The 19,006-nt window shown below is 36.4% G+C and overlaps 2 protein-coding genes across 2 annotated transcripts; one reads left to right on the plus strand and one right to left on the minus strand.

The window, feature by feature from the left end:
* LOC109707818 (protein SHORTAGE IN CHIASMATA 1) lies at positions 3,528–18,478 on the minus strand. The gene is made up of 10 exons (XM_020229346.1): positions 18,117–18,478; positions 17,870–17,884; positions 17,659–17,793; positions 17,492–17,572; positions 15,007–16,928; positions 14,112–14,319; positions 12,693–13,208; positions 10,904–12,313; positions 10,706–10,814; positions 3,528–3,794 (listed from the first exon to the last, which is right to left on the minus strand). Exons 1-10 carry the CDS (start codon positions 18,417–18,419, stop codon positions 3,553–3,555), a joined length of 4,941 nt encoding a protein of 1,646 aa, XP_020084935.1. The 5' UTR covers positions 18,420–18,478; the 3' UTR covers positions 3,528–3,552.
* On the plus strand, positions 5,196–10,461 carry LOC109707761 (rho-associated protein kinase 1-like). Its single transcript, XM_020229291.1, is given in 10 exon segments — positions 5,196–5,475; positions 5,604–5,807; positions 5,892–6,014; positions 6,303–6,340; positions 6,436–6,556; positions 7,051–8,862; positions 8,940–9,080; positions 9,608–9,732; positions 9,890–10,074; positions 10,077–10,461. Coding segments are annotated over 10 exon segments (2,883 nt in total). The 5' UTR covers positions 5,196–5,397; the 3' UTR covers positions 10,133–10,461.

The following is a 19,006-nucleotide window of genomic DNA, read 5'->3' on the forward strand; positions in this document are numbered from 1 at the left end:
ATATATATATATCAATCTCGCTTTTAAAATTTTAAGTTTATAGCCTAGCCTATTAATTTTTTTGATTTGAGTCATTTAGTGACGCATCAATTTCAAAATTTAGATGCATCTTTTGTCGTTATGAACTAAATTAGCAAATTTTATGTAATTTATGCAACTATATATATTTTTTAAAATAAGCAATCAACCTTACCAAAAAAATTATAAAATGGCATAAATCAAAAAATTGAAGGATTGGACAATAAAATTAAAATTATGAAGATTAGATAGTCAAAACAGACAATACTCAACATAATTTTTTACGTTCTTACCACCGAAAAAACCGACCGTCCCTAGAACAAGTGGCAAAGGACTTAGTGGTTGGTACCTGTGACCCAAATTCGAATTCTAGTTAATTCACATTTCTAGCTAAGTTTATTTCTGAATGAAATAAACAAAACGAGTAGCGTGCTACCTATCTCACTCAGAAAAAAAACAAAAAAAAAAAAATTCTTACCACCGAAAAAAAAGAGACTAGAATGCACACACAAAAAAAAAAAAAAAAAAAAAAAAAAAAAACACGTGGGGGGAGGAGGGGAGGGAAAAAAAACCATAAAAAACAAAAAAAAATTACACACATCGGGGGTTGAGAGGTGAAAAAAAATAAACCCACCAAAAAAAAAGAACCCATCAGGAGGGGAAGGAAAAAAAAAACCATCAGGAGGGGAAGGAAAGAAAAAAAAAAAATCAGATGTCAGAGGGAGAGAGGAAGGAATAAATTTTNCTCAATAAATTACTCAACTGCACAACGTAATGTACATGCAAACTACTGACAAAATAATAATAATAATGTTGAATTAACTACTATAATTTTAAATTTAAAATAAGCAAAATATAATTTTTTAAAGAATGGGGAGACAAAGTAAATAAATAAATATTTATAGTAAAACTTTCTATATTGTAGTCAAAAATAAAATAAAATAAAGTATTCATAGGAAAAAAAAAAAAAAATTATGCTGACGATATGGACAATTTTCCATATGAAATTGCGCCATTAATAAGTTGTTAAAAATCTCAAAGTCCTTTTCGAATCTCCCACTCGAATTTACGCCACCCCCAACCACCCCAAAACCTCTCCCTTGTTATATTTATATATATACTATTGACATATTAATATATTTGGTCTCTCGGGGCCCATGGACAAAAGGAAAATAAGCCCTATTCATTATAAATAAATAGATGCTCTTTGTATTCGGCACCCAATTTTTGACTTGTTTAGCACTACTGTAGAATATTATATGCATAAGTTGGTATTAAGAGTTGCTTAGTAATACCAATCGTGCCTAGTGTATGTGGCAAAAAATTTGATAGTTAATATCTAAGATTCTACCGACTGTCCCTAGAGCAAGTGACAAAAGGCTCGGTGGTTCGTATCTGAGACCCAAGTTCGAATCCTAGTTAATTCATAGTTTCAACTAAATTTATTTTCTAAATGAGATAAACGAAACGGGTAGCGTGCTATCTATCTCTAAAAAATATATATATATATATCTGAGATTCTAAATTCGAAGTCTAATCATTTTATATTTCTAAATAAAAATGTACGAACATCCCTAGTCTATATCAATATGTGACTTATACTTCACATGATTATAAATGGAGCCTTGAGCGAAATTCTTAAGTCCTTCCCAAAAAAAGTTATATCAAAATCACTTTGACAAAACTTTTTAATTTTTCTATTGCAGAAGTAAAAAATATAAAATTTTTATTTTTAATTTTGGACTTTAAATTTTTTATTTCTAATTCTTACAATTTACTCATTATTTTTTTAGTTTTTAATCCAAAGAATAAAATGACCTTTGCATGACAGCGTTGTAGAATTATAATAACTCATTCTAGGTTATAAACTAATAAGTCCCCGTTTGGTTAGTGTATATCTCCCAACTTATATTCAAACGAAGGCAAAATTTGGAGGAACAAATTATTCTGGTCAAAATGGATAGCTTTAAAACAATTCATTAAAATTTGTTCCTAATGAAACTAAGAACAATTTTTTTCTTCTCTTTATTTTATCGAATAAATAAATATATAATTTAATACATTAATACAAATGAATTGAGCTCCTATGCTTAATTAAAGTACCAAGTTATTGATACTTGTAGATTTTCTATCCTTAAATTAAGGGATATATGGTTAGGAGGTTGAGTGGATGATTGGTTCAATAATATAATCTAACGGATAGAAATAGTCAAAGTAATAAACTTAACGATAAAAAACTTATAAACACCGCATTATAGCCGGACTCTAATACGAATATTATTTTTATAATGATAAAATATAGTTTTACTAAAATTTTATTATATAATATAAATTAAATTAATGTGAGATATTATTTATTTATTAAGTTATATCATATATATATATGTGTATATATAATTTAATTATTTTATTATATATTATTTTTTTAAAAAAAAATTTGCTCGAAAGTAGGAAAAACAAGCCGTACCAAACAAACTCTTTTAATCACGCAAGAGGGGTCCATGGTATTAATAGAGGTGAGCCACACAATGTCCATCTCTTTCCTACTAAAAAGAGATAAAAAGACCGAGGACTACTACACAATTGTATGAGGGCGAGTGCACAAGCACGTGGTGGTGGGAGCACGAGACGAGGGGGACCGAGTCCTCAATTCTTAAAACAAGCGACATTAATGACGAAGCACTTTCAAAGCAAAAATTCCATAATACAACACTTATATTATTAATGCGGTAATCTTCAATTAATCAAAATATTTTTCTGAGATTCATCCATTTCATTATTATTTTTTTTAAAAAATATTTTATTATATTTTTTTTAAAAAATGAAAGATATGATTGACTGAGCATAAATAATATGGTGTAAATGCTACACAGTAGAACTCGTTCTCTCACCAAGACCCCTGGCCCCCCTACTTTCCATTTGATAAAAAGCCCATGCCCAATGATGGCATGGTGGATGATTATGCGATTGCTCAGATTTTTCCATGATCAACAAGCGAATGTGGTAGGTTCAGGCATTCATTGAGAGAGGGGGTTTTGAATTAATGATTCTTGATTTGTAGAAACAATGTGCACATTGTGTTTGGGAAGGGGGCCTGCGTATATTATGATGAGGATGTATCCGAAAGCAATGAGTGATGCCACCGTCACTTTCCCTGATATATATATATATATATATATATATATATTTTTTAGAGATAGTTAGCATGTTACCCGTTTATTTTTTTTTAATTTTAGAGATAGATAATATGCTACCCGTTTCGTTTATTTTATTTAAAAATAAAGCTAACTGAAAATGTGAATCAACTAGGATTCGAACTTGGGACCTCGAGTACTAACCACCAAGCCCTTTGCCACTTGCGCTAGGGACGGTCCGTCATTTCGTTTATTTTATTTAAAAATAAACTTAGCTAGAAATGTGAATCAATAAAGATTCCAACTTGAAACGTTGGATATCAACCACCAAGTCCTTTACCACTTGCACTAAGGACAGTCGGTCTTCCCCTGATTTTTGTTGTTCTACTAGATGGCATGTTTACAGCCCTAGATGCCAAGTAATACTGCTTGGTTGAATTGATAGATGCAGCAGAAATAGAAAGAGCATTGAAGGTATAGAAAAAGCAGGCCTGTATTGTTCCTCTGATGCGAAAACGCGATCTGGCTTGGTCTCGGGCGCAGACGGGAGAGAGAGCCGTCCAGCCGGGTTCGGGCTCGAGAAAAGGCCTTTTCGCGCATGCAAGCCGAAGGTTGGTTGCTTTAGCTTGCGAGTTTCAGCCGCTGTCCAAATCAAATTGGTGATAAAATCAGTAAATTATTCTGTAAATATTCACTTTTCACTTTCTTCTCTGGACTTTTAAAAATCTATATTTTATTTTTTTAAAATTTAAAAAATATTTTCGAAAGATTACGACATTAATAGAGAGAATAAAATAACTAAATTATCCTTACCTGTAATATAAAAAAATAATTTTTTAATACATTACTATTATTTTTAAGGACTTTCGGTATAAATTATAAGAATAGACGAAATAGTGACAGAATTCTGATTAAGGGAACTAAATACATCAGCTTAAAATTTTAAAAAAATAAAATATAAATTTTTAAAAGTGAAATTTTTTTTTTGTTTTTTTATTCCTGCCATGTATATTTTCCTTCACTAAAGTTACTCTCTACTCATTCAAAGGTAAAACCAAAAAGTTATCCGTCACGTCACTGATCGTCACCAGCGCAAGTGACAAAGAGCTTGATGGTTGGTATTCGAAGTTTCAAGTTCGAATCCTAATTAATTCATATTTTCAGCTAAAATTATTTCCAACATGAAATAAACGAACTACATAGCATACTATCTATCTCTCAAAAAAATAAAAAAGTTATCCGCCCTAACAATATAGGCACCAGTGCCCCCTACCACACTACTGGTAGTCTAGTATTGAGGATCCAATAGTCCATCTTAGAGTTAGAAGTTCAAAACACCATAGATAGGTGTATAAGTCAGGACTCGAACTCTGAGCTTAATATAAGTCCCAGCATTAGGGTGCTGAGGTATCTCCAATTATTAAAAAAAAAAAAAAAACAGGGAGTCGGTGTCTCATGGGAAGGGAGAAGGCCATTGTTAAGCAAATAAAAATAATTAACATTTTTCACGATCTTTAGAAAGGTCATCAAAAAAATTAAAAAAAGGGGGAGCACCTCCACGTGCCCTTGAAGCCGATGCCACGTTGGCAATCGAGTGAGGAGAGAATTCGTCAAACCCAGGGGGCCAGTAAAGATTTCTGTGACCACCCGAATCCCCAAGACGAAGTTTCCCCCCTTCGATTGTGAGTGTCACCACTCACCACCCGACCCACCACACAAGGACTTTTTATAATAATAATCATCACCCCTGCCCCACTCTTACGTACATAACCTCCCTCTTCTTTAATTTGCTTTTCCTTTTTTTTCTTTTTTTTTTATTCTTTCATATTAGCCTAATAATTGAGTGCTTAAGCTTAATAATCCAAGTTGGTATTATTTTACAGTGAGATAGGGGGGGGGAGAGAAGAAACAAACCGTTGGGTTCTATCAGATCTGTCTGCTTGTCCTCTTCCTGAACTCTCCGCCTCGGCTACCAAGATCCCCTTCCTTCTAAAGGGTACTTAATTTTTTCTAACATCTGTACCCCACCACTTATACCGTTCAAATAAAATAACTCTGAATGCTTGCTCTTGTTTTATTTCGGTACTGGGATTTATAAGGAAGATGACAGAGAAAGGTTAATTACCTCTCCCCCTAATCACCCTCCGTGTTGTAACGCCGACACTATTGTGTGGAAGGGGATGGTTTGATTTTTCTCCCGCATTGTGATGGTAGTGATCATGGAGATCTAAGAGAGGGATAAAAGATGTTCAAGGGGGCGAGATGGAGGAGCGAGAAGAACAAGATCAAAGCTGTGTTCAAGTTGCAGTTCGAGGCAACCCAGGTAAAATGTAGAAGATATTTTTTAGAACAACTTACAAATGGACAAGAATTTGGGAATGCTTTGGGAATAGAAGGATCCACCAAAATTCGGTTTTTACATTAAACTTTTGTGTTTTGTTAATTTCTCAGGTGCCAGAGATAGGATGGGAGACAATGGTGATAGCTCTGGTACCTTCAGATGTTGGAAAACCAACTGTGAGATCGGAAAAGGCGGCATCGGTCGACGGAAAATGTCACTGGGCGAAGCCGATCCTCGAAACGGTTAAACTCGCCACTGATTCCAAAACTGGAAAGATCAATGACAGAACCTACCGATTTGCTGTGTCAGCAAATGTATGAAAGATTTTATATCTTATAACACATATCAATTTATACCAGTTTCATATTACTTATATATTTACTACGAGGTTTTTATAGGGTTCGAGTAAATCTGGAGTTTTTGGAGAAGCAAGCATTAATCTTGCAGACTATGTGGAGGTGTTAAAACCCTCTGCTGTTGTTCTCCCTCTCAAGGGCTCGAATACTGGGCCGCTCCTGCATGTGAGAATTTGCAATTTTGTATTGATACGAAAGCATTCAAATTTCATGTCCTTTCGAATACTACATTACTTGAAATCACAAGTGTTCTACTGTTGCCTCATACCTCAAATTAATAACAACTAATGCTCTGACAGATATTTATTTTCCCTGCATGTGTATTAAATCTCATCATAGTTCCCTCAAACCTGCATAAAAAAAATATCCGACACTTCATGTGACCTGAAATTTGAATGCATATGGAAATCAAACTGTAAAATCCCTTAATTTGCTTTTATTGCTTGGTGACAGGTTACTATACAGAGAATGCAGGGTGATGATGAGGGAAGGTAAATAGTTTGACTGGTTATAAGATATTGTGCGGGGGTTAAGTAAATTTTTTTTTTTTTTTTATGTATTGCTTATTATTTCTCTAAAGTTTCAGAGTAGCTGATGAAAATGGAGATAGTATCATAAAACCTCGACGGAGAACATTGCAGAGCCAGTTAAGCAAGTGCGATGATGAAGAAGTTGCCAAGGCTACAGTGGGCATGGAAAATACAGAAGTAAGGATAGACCTATATATGTCACGGCATTTCCTCTTGTTCCTCATTTCTATTTTCATTCTTACTTCTTGTTTCCATTTAATCATGTAATGGCGGTGAAATCTCCGCCTATACTGGTGAAAAACATGCAACTGACACAAAAAGGGTGATACAATTGAGAAGAAAGTTGCAAAATATCTTTGCGTTGCATCTTGTATTATCTAATAATTGTTCAATTATGAAGTTCCTTGTACGATTTCTCATGCTTGCTGTGGGAGATCTAGTTACCTCTGCTTCTCAGGAGCCACAACAGTGAGTCAAGTCGAGTGCTAAACAGAAACTGTTGGTTTTCTAATTTTCATTACAATTTACTCCCTTAGTACGAGTCAAAATTTTCTAAGGTTTTCACTGTGTCCAAAGATTCAAATGAACGACTGCATAATAATAGATCTTCTATTTGAGGAGAATGATTTAGTGTGACTACTGGAATGTAATGATTTAATTGCTGTGTGCAGGATAAGTCAGTTAAAGATAATGAAGGCCGAATGATAGTCCCATTGAGCGGAAACATGCCTCTTCATACTGGATCTAATGGCAACCTTCAAAAATCACACAGTTTTGACGCCATCTCAGCATCAGGTTCAGATGCCAGCTCAGGAAGAAATACCCCAAGAGAGAGTCAGATGATGCGCAAGAACAGCCATGACACTACTAGTTTTCTCTCACCTCTCAGCATCAGTGGTACTCCTAAAAAGCTTCATGACACTACTAGTTTTCTCTCACCTCTCAGCATCAGTGGTACTCCTAAAAAGCTGCTGAAAAGCTCAAGTGACTGGTCTGGTAGTTCAGCTCCTGATGGAAGCACAGATGGATCAACAAATAACTCAGGGGATTCTGGACTAAAAGAAGGGTTTCAAGATTCAGAAACCAGCCTCGAAAAACTTGGAGGTGAGGTAATTGCTTTGACACGAAAGTTGGACATATCAGAGATGGAAATACAGACGCTGAGAAAGCAAATCATTAAGGAGAATAGGAGAGCACAAGATCTTTCGAAAGAAATTAATAGCCTAAGGGAGGAGAGGGATTCTCTGAAAAGAGAATGTGAAGAACTAAAAACTACACTGAGAAGAACAAATCATGTTGATAGTGATGTATCAGACGAGTTGGCTCAAGATGCAAAGGATCCATGGTTGATTCTTGAAGAAATCAAGAAAGAATTAAATCACGAAAAGAATCTAAATGCAAATGTTCGCTTGCAACTGGAGAAAACAAAGGAATCTAACTCGCAGTTGATTCTAACTATAAGGGATCTTGAAGAAAAGTTGGAGCAAAAGGATAGGGACTTGTCATGTGCTAGGTGCCCTTCACGGGATTTCATTGTAGAAACTGATGAGAGATTCAAAGAAATGGAATATAGTAATAGAAATTCACATGTATCAAGTATCAAGCATGACAAAGAAGAACAGCATGCACTGGATGTGTTGATGAAGGGGCAATCCTTGCTGGAGCTAGAGAAGAAAATTATAGATTTGCACAATGAGATAGAATTGTACAAGAAAGATCGTGAAGAGCTGGAGATGCAAATGGAGCAGTTAGCACTAGACTATGAGATTCTAAAGCAGGAGAACCACGGAATCTCTTCAAAGCTGGAGCAAGCTCAATTGCGGGAACAGCTAAGAATGCAGTATGAGTGTTCAGCACATCTGGCTATCATTAGTGATCTTGAAGCTCATGTTGAGATCTTAGAGAAAGAGCTTCAGCAACAAGCTGAAGCATTTGAGGCAGATGTAGAATCTATAGTGTGTGCAAAAGTCGAGCTGGAACAGAGAGCATTAAAAGCAGAGGAGGCATTGAGGAAAGTTAGATGGCGGAACACCAGCACTGCTGAAAGGCTTCAAGAGGAATTCAAGTTGTTGTCTCAACAGATGTCATCTACATTTCATGCGCATGAGAAGTCACTTAGGCAAGCACTGAAAGAAGCTAGCGAATTGCGGTTGCAAAAAAACCAGCTGGAAGAGCTTCTAGAGAAAGCTCAGGAGGAGCTCTCATTGGTGCAAGGCCAGTACCGTGTAAAATTTGAACAGCTGCTAAGCTTAACAGATTTCAAATCAAAAGAGAAGGACAATATAATCCTGCAACTCAAAAATAAAAGCAAGTTGCAGAATGAAAAGCAATCTCTGGAAACAAAAATGGAGGGCTCATCAGAAGAAGTGCTGCTGCTCAAGAATGAGATAGAAAAGCTCAAGGGAGAGGGAGAACACCTTTCACAACAGAATGAACTAAAGAAAAGTGTGATAGCGCAAATGGAATACAACACATCGGAAGGGGTAATGAGACAGTCATAAAGATAAATCTAATACTGTATCTGTCATTATAACTTGCTAACAACTTGATTGTTGAACAGGGAATGATAGCATTGATTGAATCACCAGTGGAAGACTTGAGAAATGAGAAGTACCTCAGCAGCAAGGACAACAAAATGCAAAATGGCATTAAAGAAATTAATCGCAATTGTTCCTCTCCTTGTGAAGGCATAGTCCCTAAGGTCAGGCAGTGGGTTACTATTGATATGCTCTAAGTTGTCTGTCATTTAAGTTCATGCACATCAATTAGGCAAGATCTTACTTTTTAAGTGATTGCTAGATCATTCGATGCATTGGACTTCACAAGAAGATGATGCAACAAGCATTTGCGTCATCTGTTTTTTGGCATTTCACTTCTGAATTAAACCATCAAAAAAGTAGACCTGTAAGGCCTCTCTGAGAAAGGAAGAATTGTGAACCATTTTAGAAAAATCACTAAAAATTGTGTAGTTTCTTCTGTGTAAACTATATCGAAGGATGAGTGTATATATGCATTAAAAGTAGTCATGGAGTTCCAAAAACTGTGCTTCTGTTGTGGCATGAATGGTTTCTTAAAACAAAACTTGTACAATAACATCTACTGTACGATCACGAAATATTTCTAGTTAAAAAAATGGAAGAGATAAACGAAAGAAAATGGCATCTAGGAATTGTCTACACCTTTAAACATTGTAAAATCTCTCTTAGACAGACCATTTATATGATACAGGAAGATGAGCATTTTTGCTATAGTAAGAGTACTGAAAATGGTGGGAATTCTTCGCGAAGTCCCAGGATTCAAGGCAAAGCATGTAGACATGATCTAAATAGCAGCAGTAAGATGTCAGACATGAGGTAAACGTTTGTTAATCAAATTACATTTTCACTTTTCCTACTTCAAAATTTATTTCAGTATGGCAATACTTCTCCATGCTCCTTTTAAGTTAAAAGTGGGAAGTCTTTTAAAGAGTAGGTAAAATCATGTATTTGGTGATCGGTCAATGTCTAACAGGAATACCAGAGCTGAACCAGAGAAAGAAAAGGAAAAAATTGCATGTACTTCCGATCATCATAAAATAGGAAAGGTATGTAAAGAGGTGACATTGCTGAAAGAAAAGAACATGTCAATGGAAGCTGAGTTGAAGGAGATGCAGGAAAGATATTCAGAAACAAGCCTAAAGCTTGCAGAAGTAGAAAGTGAAGGCAGCAGCATGTAATGACAATCAGAACACTTAAAAATGCCTTGAAGAGCTAGTGCAGATGAGTATGCTATAAAAAGATGCTTTTGTACAGGCAGGAAACTGGATGAGTTGTGTGAGATCCAGGACTTGCAAGGCACATAGAGAATATGTAAATGGAAATTATATTCTTTTCTTCATTTGCAATACATGTTTCAACTTTTAGAAAGATTGTACATTTTAATTTTTGTAATATTGAGTGCCAAAAGAGATCTCACAACACTGTTTGTGTTCAGAGTGCTTGAAGAAATCTATATGTTATATTTTTCTTTGTAAGATGACGTGGACTGTGTCCCCAGAAAAAGTACATAATGTCATGAACTTAATGCCTTTTGGCAATGCACAATCCATGGTCAATAACTGTCGGAAATACTTATTTATGTTTGTTTCAATGGTTTCATGTTACCACGTCTTTTGGCTAAATGCATTCTAAAGCAATGTTTTGTAGTAACCTTATTGAAAGTTTCGTGCAAGTAGTAATTGCTTGCAGACGGTTGAAATTTCCTAATGGGCTACAGGAATAGTATCAGTAACAATATTACTGGTAGAATAAGTGGATCAATATTTTTTTAAAAAAATGTAAAACTAACCTTCAACTCGATATCTTTTCCTCGAGCTACAATCTGTATCAGAGCTGTTTTTGTTCCTCCACACCAGTTTGCTTTGTTTTTCATTTCCGTATCTTGCAAAAGACAAATTCTGCAGAATTTCAAAAGCATGATATTATTCTGAAGTCATTGTAACAATTAAGGACTATAAATATTGTCGCACAGTTCTACAGTGTGTACCTGTCTTGCTCTCTTGTCAATGGGTGTCCAAGTTGGGCTAATAAATGTAGGGTTCTTCCTTTTTCCATTATTTGGACTTGATTGGCCCTTGATATCCTTCCTCTTCTTCTGCTTGGATGTTTTGTTTGCTTGGCTGCCTCCCTGATACCTGTAATTATCAATTACAGAAGGGCTTCGACTTTTAGAAGGTGTGCTTTTATTTCTTAAACTAGTAGGGCAGGTGTGGCATGTGTTGCACTTCAAGGTTTCCTGGGTCTCATTCGGCCCATGAAGAAAGTCGAATTTCCAGCATGAATCTAGTTGTGGACGTTTATTAACACATGAATTCGCACGATAGCTGGGTGGCAGTTTATTTTGATTTGAAAAACCAAGAGGACCAAGGGAGTCTTGCATTAAATTACTTTCCAAATAAGGATGATGTGTATCATCTTTTCTAGAGCTTCTTGCTACATCTTCAAAGACCTTGTCTGCCCAAGTTTGATCTTCGTCCCTCAAAGATTTCCAATTATGTGTGCCATCATTGATCTCTGAAGTGGTCGGCAATATATGATGGCCATAAGTGCTGAATGCTAGTCTACTGGTCGGCACTGAGCTTCTAACTGCAGTTCTTGATTTTGGTCTCCATGGAAAAATTGAGGTATTTGACATGGCGAAAGGCTTCTCTTTCAAGGTGTACTTAAAATGAATCATCTCATCATCAAAGTCTTCATGGAGAAACTGATTCCCAACTTTGTCATTCCAATGGCTCCTACCTATAGTCTGATAACCATGTTCGATCTTTTTCAAATTTTCCTGCATATTGTTAAATATTCTTGGCTCATGTGTCAGGAGTACCTGAGGCAGCTCTACGCCGTTGCTTGATAATTGGTTCGCTTGTTCAGTTAACGGATCATCAATAGGCATAACAACAGTGTGAGAGGCAAACTTCTTCCTTTTTCGTGGTGACTGCAACAATGAACTACTGATATCAGAACCAATAGAGGAAGATTCTGTCATTACTGACTTAGACTCGCCAATCTCTCCATATCTACATAAAGCACTAAAGAGAGAAATACTTTCATCTGGTAGAAGATAATTCCCAACAGCCTGAATTCTGCGCTCATGTGACCATTCAAGAAACTCCACTAGTGAACCACCAGATGAAAGTATCACATGAGCTGAGAGGGGATTTATAGAAGGGAATCTGGTAAGAAAGGCTTCACCAAGAGTTTCTGATTCAGGCATTGGTGGATAAAGGCCTCGATTTAAACCAGTAACATTCCTAATACAGCTGAGAATAATTTCATCAGTTGACTCGGGTGTATATGAACAAAATAACTGCAAATTCACATCCAGGGTGGCAGCTGCAGCATAGAGTGCATCAGATGATTCCATAACAGAGGCAAGGAAGCTGCTTTCTCCCTCGAATATCTGGAAAAACGTGTAGAAGCAGTGAACATCACAGGTAATTGCCACCTCATGCTTTATTAGGATAGTATAAGGTAAGATAAAGCTCAATCAGCATAAATACATGATAAAGAGCTGTCTCATCATCATATTAAGCTCAATCAGCCTCTTGACTTGGTGCTGAACATGTAGGAAAAGCAAAATCAGGCTAGAGAGAACTCTCATATAAATCATAAGGAGGTTTTTTCCACTAGCAACTGATCTAAGTAATTTACTAAACAGATTGAGCAGTCAAAGTTATTTGTGCTAAAGCCAAGGAAGACTCAAAAAGAAAAGGATAAACTAAAGCGTTGAAATAATTGATGGAAATGATAAGCTTCAAAAAAGGCAAGAAGGTAATTACCAGTATGCAGCCACTAAATGAAAAACTAAGTGACATCAGAACATTCGTTGCAATGTTCTCCATGAACATCGACATAGAAGATTCTTGAGTTGTTGTTGGTGTTCTGTCCTCAAAGGTCCTGGTTACATACCATACTAGGCAAACTGCAGCACTGAAGATTAAGTCCAAAGGCAGATTGATATCTCGCTCCACGACTTGTGCACCTCCTTTTTCCAAAGCAAGAATCTTTTGATATGAGCTCCTTCGAGAAATGAGCATTTTCTTTCCAAAATTTTGAGTATTGACAATTATAACTACATCTGGGAAAGACAGTCTTCGCAGGTCCATATTCTTATCTTTTTCTATATGTGGTAAGCTTACGGCAGACTCATTATCACGAGAGGCATCTACTTGATTAGCAGATTCAGAAGATATACAACTACTTGCACAATCTGTAGGTACAAAGTTTAGGGCATCAACTAGGTGTTTTTTGCTTGAATTTGCCTGCAGAGTCTGCACTGAATATGAGACCATCCCCTAAAAATATATGCAAGGAAATAAACAAGAGATTAGCCTAACTTAGCCAAATTCGTCAGGGAAAACACAGCTAAAGTTAATATAGAAAATAATAATTAGGCACATGAAGTATATGTGATGATAAACTAGGCCCATCAGATGTGGGCATGAAATAGTACAATCATTATAACAATACCACATCACTGCCAATTTCAGCTTTTACTATATTATCTGTTTAGGGCCTATTTGGCCCTGCTATAATGTATACTACTGCTGGCTGAAGTGCAATCCAAGTAGTCTTTTGCAAGAAACATTATATTATTTAAAAGATTTTAATGCAGCAGCAATAGAAGAACCAGGTGGAAGCCTACTTTTGAAGCTCCAAATCGTCCAGAACAATCATAGAACACAAAGTAAAACTTGTGAAAAACCTTACGGAGGCTAAAAGGCACTTCCTGCCAATTTACAATGTCAAAAGATTCGTTCCAATATAACATGTGAAAAAAAACCAGTTATTAGACCTAAGCATTGAAAAACAAAGAGTAGAATAAAACAGCTGCTAATGCATAACAATTAACAATATGATATTGTTATGCAGCAAGCAAGAGAAAGATCTACTGCTACATCACATAGAGATCAAGCAACTGATGAAGTCACAATAATGCCAAGTACACATGTAAGCCCAGTGGTAGTCTGGTCAAATATCAGATATTTCGAGGAATTAGAATAGGTCAACTGAACGTTTCAACTTTCCCAAGACAAACATTTTCGACATCTCAACAAAAGTAAAAAAAAATATATATCATATTCATCATCAAGCGTCAGTCAAAAAAAGATTAACAGGAAACATTTTTCTCATTGGATAAACAAATGAATTACCAAAATAGGAGTACAGTTGAAGCATACATAAAGAAAAAGAATTACCGATGTGGATTGTGGATGCGCAGATACACCATAGCCTTCAAAAAATACAGCTGGAATATCTTGATCATCCATTTTGACATGGAGGAAGTGAACCGGAGGCAAAACATCTAAACTAGAAACCAGAGAGGACAATCTAGATGATGTGTTTGGACCTCCATACTCCAATATGATGCTGAACTTGTTGAAAGGAATTGAAGCTGAAATATAACTTGAGAAAGGAAGAAAGAAAACTTGGTATGAGAATATATATCCAAAGGAGGTATTAACTCTTTAAGGCCAACATTCACATAAAAATAGACAAGATTGATGGATATATCAGAAAGATTTTTCTCATGTAAGAAAAAGAATTGCCCAACAGACAGTTCCACCAAAATCTTATTCCTTCTTCGGACTAAGAGAACACCTTCCAAAAAGTATCAGCTCAGCATATTGAGATTGTAGTCTCAATCGAGCATTTCATTTATCAAATTTTGTCAACAACAATTTATCATCCATTAGGTTTATAGTTGAATAAAATTCCAATTATTGAAATTTTTTTAAAAAAATCCTAAATTACTTTCTAGGACTACTGGGACAGAGTCATAAGACATCAGTTTCACGGTAATTCTTAACTGAATATGAAATATAAAATAGTAGTTCTGTAAGGGATTGAAAACTTTTAACCAAAACAACGAAAGATAGTTGCATGATGCAAAAGGAGAAATACTTCAAACCTCTTGCTACTACCAGTTTAGTTATAATCTTTCAAAAAGTGTGGTAAAAATAAGATATTTGAAAAATGTGGTCAGAATCAAATTTTAAATGCATAACCTATCATGAAGTACCACAAGATTAATATATGATTCTTTGGAACTCTGTCATAAAGCTTTCCACAGCTTACAACATTTCCACTTACTCGATGCTTATCAGTAAACAGTCTGAATGCAGCAGTTCTTCCAACAAAAAATTTGTGAACCAACTGCTGTCAGATGTACCCAGTTCAGAAGTAGTGGAACGGTTATTCTTCACTTCATGGTATTTTATCTTCATTTCGGTTAATTTCCGAGTCAGTGGTAGCCAAAAAACTTTCTCACCAACAACAAGAATCTTTCGATCACTTAAGCAATTTGACCGTAGAATTTTTTCAATATAAGACAAGGACGGATGTGATTCAATTAATTGCCTCTCAGATTTCAAGCGTGCATCCTCAATTAAAGATTCAAAAGCTGTCAGTCTACTGGGAACTTCCTCAATACTTCTTGACACGTTGCTTATATATAGATGAGCAATATGGAGACCAAAAAAACACAAGAAATAAGCTAGCTGCCTAATCACAAAGAGTGTGACTAGTTCCCCAGCTTCTTTATATTTACAGCCAGTATTGAACTGCTTTTCTGCTTCACAAACAATCAGCTCTTGCATCTTCTGCTTTGAAATGGATCGAAGTTCTTCAATTGGAAACACTTTGCTTAGATAAGTGCTTTCTTCCAAGATGGTTAAATAGCTATGATGGAGAGCACCAACAAGGCTTCGAATATCATCTGAGAGGATAATCTGATGAACCATAATGTTCCATTGCCCAGGGTTTTTGTGAGAGGTGACACCCCCTTTAGATGGCCCCTTTAAAGAAATAGCAGGTTGTGTGCTGCATTTACCTCTTCTTGAATTTTCATTCTCACAAACTTTCCTGGTACTGCCTTTTCTCACATCCAAGAAGAAATTTAGATCATTGGATTGTGACATAGACTCAAACAAGAAAGGAAACTTTTCTGAGTTAATAATTCCACTCTTCTCAGTGCTTTTAGTACTGGGAATCTCATGTTTCTGCTTCTGAGCTATTTCTGCTGCAGCAGATTGATGATGTACCTGAGGGCCACCTATTTGAAGCATAGTAGGTACTTCCTCACAATTTATTATGCTATCACTTTCACAAGAATCATCCAAGAAATCAATGTCAGTAGCTACCATCTCCCTAAAGTCAATTTGCAGCTCAGAAGTTAAATTATACCTATTTACCTCTTCTACCATGCTGGCATATGTAGAGCAGATTTCATGGTTGCATGTTCCTTCTAGCAAAAGATGCCAGTCCAAGTATATGCCATCACATGCAGACAAAGGATGTGGTTTCAGGCTATGTAGCATATTGCTTATGGTTGTGGTCAATAATGTAGCTGCTTTATCATCAGAAATAATAGGTGTAGGTAATGATTTGAAGGTATCATCTGCCAGAGCCAGCTCACTACTAACCATAGATTCATATAAGCTTCCTGCAAAGTCCGTATCAATTTCGAGCATCTGATCAGAAACATCCATTTTTGCTGTCTCCAAATTGGAAAATATTTCAGAAACATTATCAGAAGGATAATCAATTATTTGGACTTCCTGTAACATAACAGAGAATGGCAATTCAGTAGAGTCTCTCTCCATCTCTAACACCGTATTAAGAGATATCATTTCATCTCCATGATAGTGCTCGGATGGAGCATCCCCAGAAAGAGTGGTTAATATATCCATAGCAGTTGCTCCCAAAAAATCTTTTGCATCAACCACCAACTCCTGTCCTTGCGACCCATGCCATGGTTCAACAATGGGAAGCAGAAAGTTGAATATCTCTTTGCTATATGTACAGACATCAAGCTCCACAGAATTGCTGGTGACCTCAAATTGAGGTATGTTAATGCTAAAATTTAAATGTGCGTCTGCAGAGGAACTGCCATCTTTACAAGAATGCTGTTGATCTTCAGTATGTTCAGAAGGAATACTTTCCACTAGACAAATAGACTTTGCAACCTTATGAGGGTATGATATTGTTATTCCAACTTCAATGTCAATTATATCCTGCAAAGCCAATAAATCATAAGCAAAGGGACACATTCATGGCAAGAAGCTATGATCATCAAGTAATGCTTCAAGTTATGAACAGGAGGAAGGTATGTCATTTAGATTTGGGATGGAGAGGATACTGCCACATAAATAAATAAATAAATAGAGTATGTATCATTTTTCGAGAATAGATATTTAACAAGGTAGCCCCATCCATCTAATAACTTGAAAGGAACTATAAGCCATTGGTTTCACCTTAAAGAATAAAAGCAAGATCCTATGTCATGAAGAGAAATTTCCAAGATAGGTGTACGGTAGAAGACTCACATTCAGCAGGGGACACAGGCAAGGAAAGGTTCCTATCGTCTCTAAGTTATATCAACCTAGTACCTGAGATTGTCAGAGTGTTTTTTTTTCCCCTTTTTTCCAATATCTTACATTTCATAACCTTTGGCCGCTCTTAAATTTCTAGCGTAACCTGATTTCTTATCAGATAACAAACATGACATATGTGAAGAGGACTTGAAAAAGTGAATAGCCAAGAATAAAGCATAATTTCATAAGAAAAGATGGTGTACCAGAGGAACATCAATATTAGGAACTCCAAAGCTCAGCCTAAAACTACCCTTTCCTTCTTCACAAGAACTCACAGGATTGATCTGCCCAAAAACGAAAGAAGCAGCAGAAGTTCAGCCAACGTTGAAGCATCAAACATCAAACTCTATAAAAGAGGAATGTATTTTACCGGGGGAGCCTCCACCTCCACTATTTCAAACTGGAGTTCCTTCTCCAATCGGCTTCCCTGATATCTCCAATGCATGTATTTATCTCCTGGAAAATTGAACAAATAGGAAGAGAACTTGTGATCGAGAACAGTTGCCTACCTCAGAAATTTTAGTTACAGAAGAATCTGATCTGGAATTTAAACTCTTCTCTTTTTCCTTCTCTTCATGAACCAAATCAGCTACTACCTGCAAGATAACTCAAAGCAAAATAAGAAATAAAATGCCAGAAAAGGTAGGAATCAAAGCGAGAAATCAAGTGATTTATATCTAAAATGACGGATTCTCTAGCTTCAGGTCTGAATATCCAGATAAATTCGTACTCTCCTTCTTGGGGACGTTAGATCACGAGAAAAACAAGTAACAACGAGCTATTACAGTAGAAAACACCTGTAGCAACTCCGAGAAATAGCTGATTCACCTCTTCTGGAGAAACGATTTGATTCGGAGTGGTAGAAGTTTCATTATCCCCTTCCTCCACTTGCCGGAGCCGAGGAACAACGTCGGAGAGGAACTCCGAGAGGGCGTTCTCAATCGGAAACGCATCGATATCGGAATCAAAGCGTAGATCCTCATCGAGATCGAAGAAAGGGATCTCCAAGTGGAACCGGAGATCGGAATGGGAGAAATCGGGAGGAGGAAGCGGGAGGAAGTGGAGATCGGCTAGGGTTTCGCTCGCCGATTGGGGGACGAAGTAGTCCGTGGCGAGGAAGCGAGTGCGCATCGTTCGTCTAGGGTTTTCTCTCTCCTCTTCCACTGCGATCTCTCTCCTTCGCCTGAGAGAGAGAGAGAGAGAGAGAGAGAGAGAGAGAGAGAGAGAGGAAGGAGAGTGGGAGCGTTTTGATTTGGATTTGGAAGGAAAATGGCGCTTCGAGGGAGGCCGCATTTTATAGCCTACTAATTGGGTGCTAAATTGCGCGTTTACTGGAAGAGGCGCAGGTTAGCTCGGCGGTGCCACGTAGCGTATCAAAATTCAAATTTAGGGGTAAAATGGTAATTTCACGTTTTATCCGGTCCAACGTTCATCAAATTGCACTAAATCAGCAAACTTTTGCACTTTCTCTTTTTTTTTTTTTAATATAAAAACGTGTGGAGAAGCCTCGCCTATGGGCTATTCTGAAATTTCGCCCTCGACTTCTATTTTTCTGAATTCGCTCCTCCTTGACCTTTAATTTGAGTAATTTTTAGCAATTAAATTAAGAATTTTTAAAATTCATGAGTGATCTGATCAAAATAAAAGTTTTTATTACTTAATAGCAGATAAAAGTAGAATAATTTATAACTAATGGCTAATAAATTTTTTAAAAAATA

The sequence above is a fragment of the Ananas comosus genome, linkage group 3, assembly GCF_001540865.1.
Source record: "Ananas comosus cultivar F153 linkage group 3, ASM154086v1, whole genome shotgun sequence".
Taxonomy (NCBI): domain Eukaryota; kingdom Viridiplantae; phylum Streptophyta; class Magnoliopsida; order Poales; family Bromeliaceae; genus Ananas; species Ananas comosus.

Coding starts and splice junctions, on each gene's coding strand:
- LOC109707818 (XM_020229346.1), bottom strand. CDS start 18,419: ATGCGCACTCGCTTCCTCGCCACGGACTACTTCGTCCCCCAATCGGCG. Junction 14,320..15,006: donor TGTTTACTGATAAGCATCGA/GTAAGTGGAAAT, acceptor TCCTTTCTCAAG/TTATATTTCAGCTTCAATTC. Junction 10,815..10,903: donor TTGACAAGAGAGCAAGACAG/GTACACACTGTA, acceptor GAAATTCTGCAG/AATTTGTCTTTTGCAAGATA.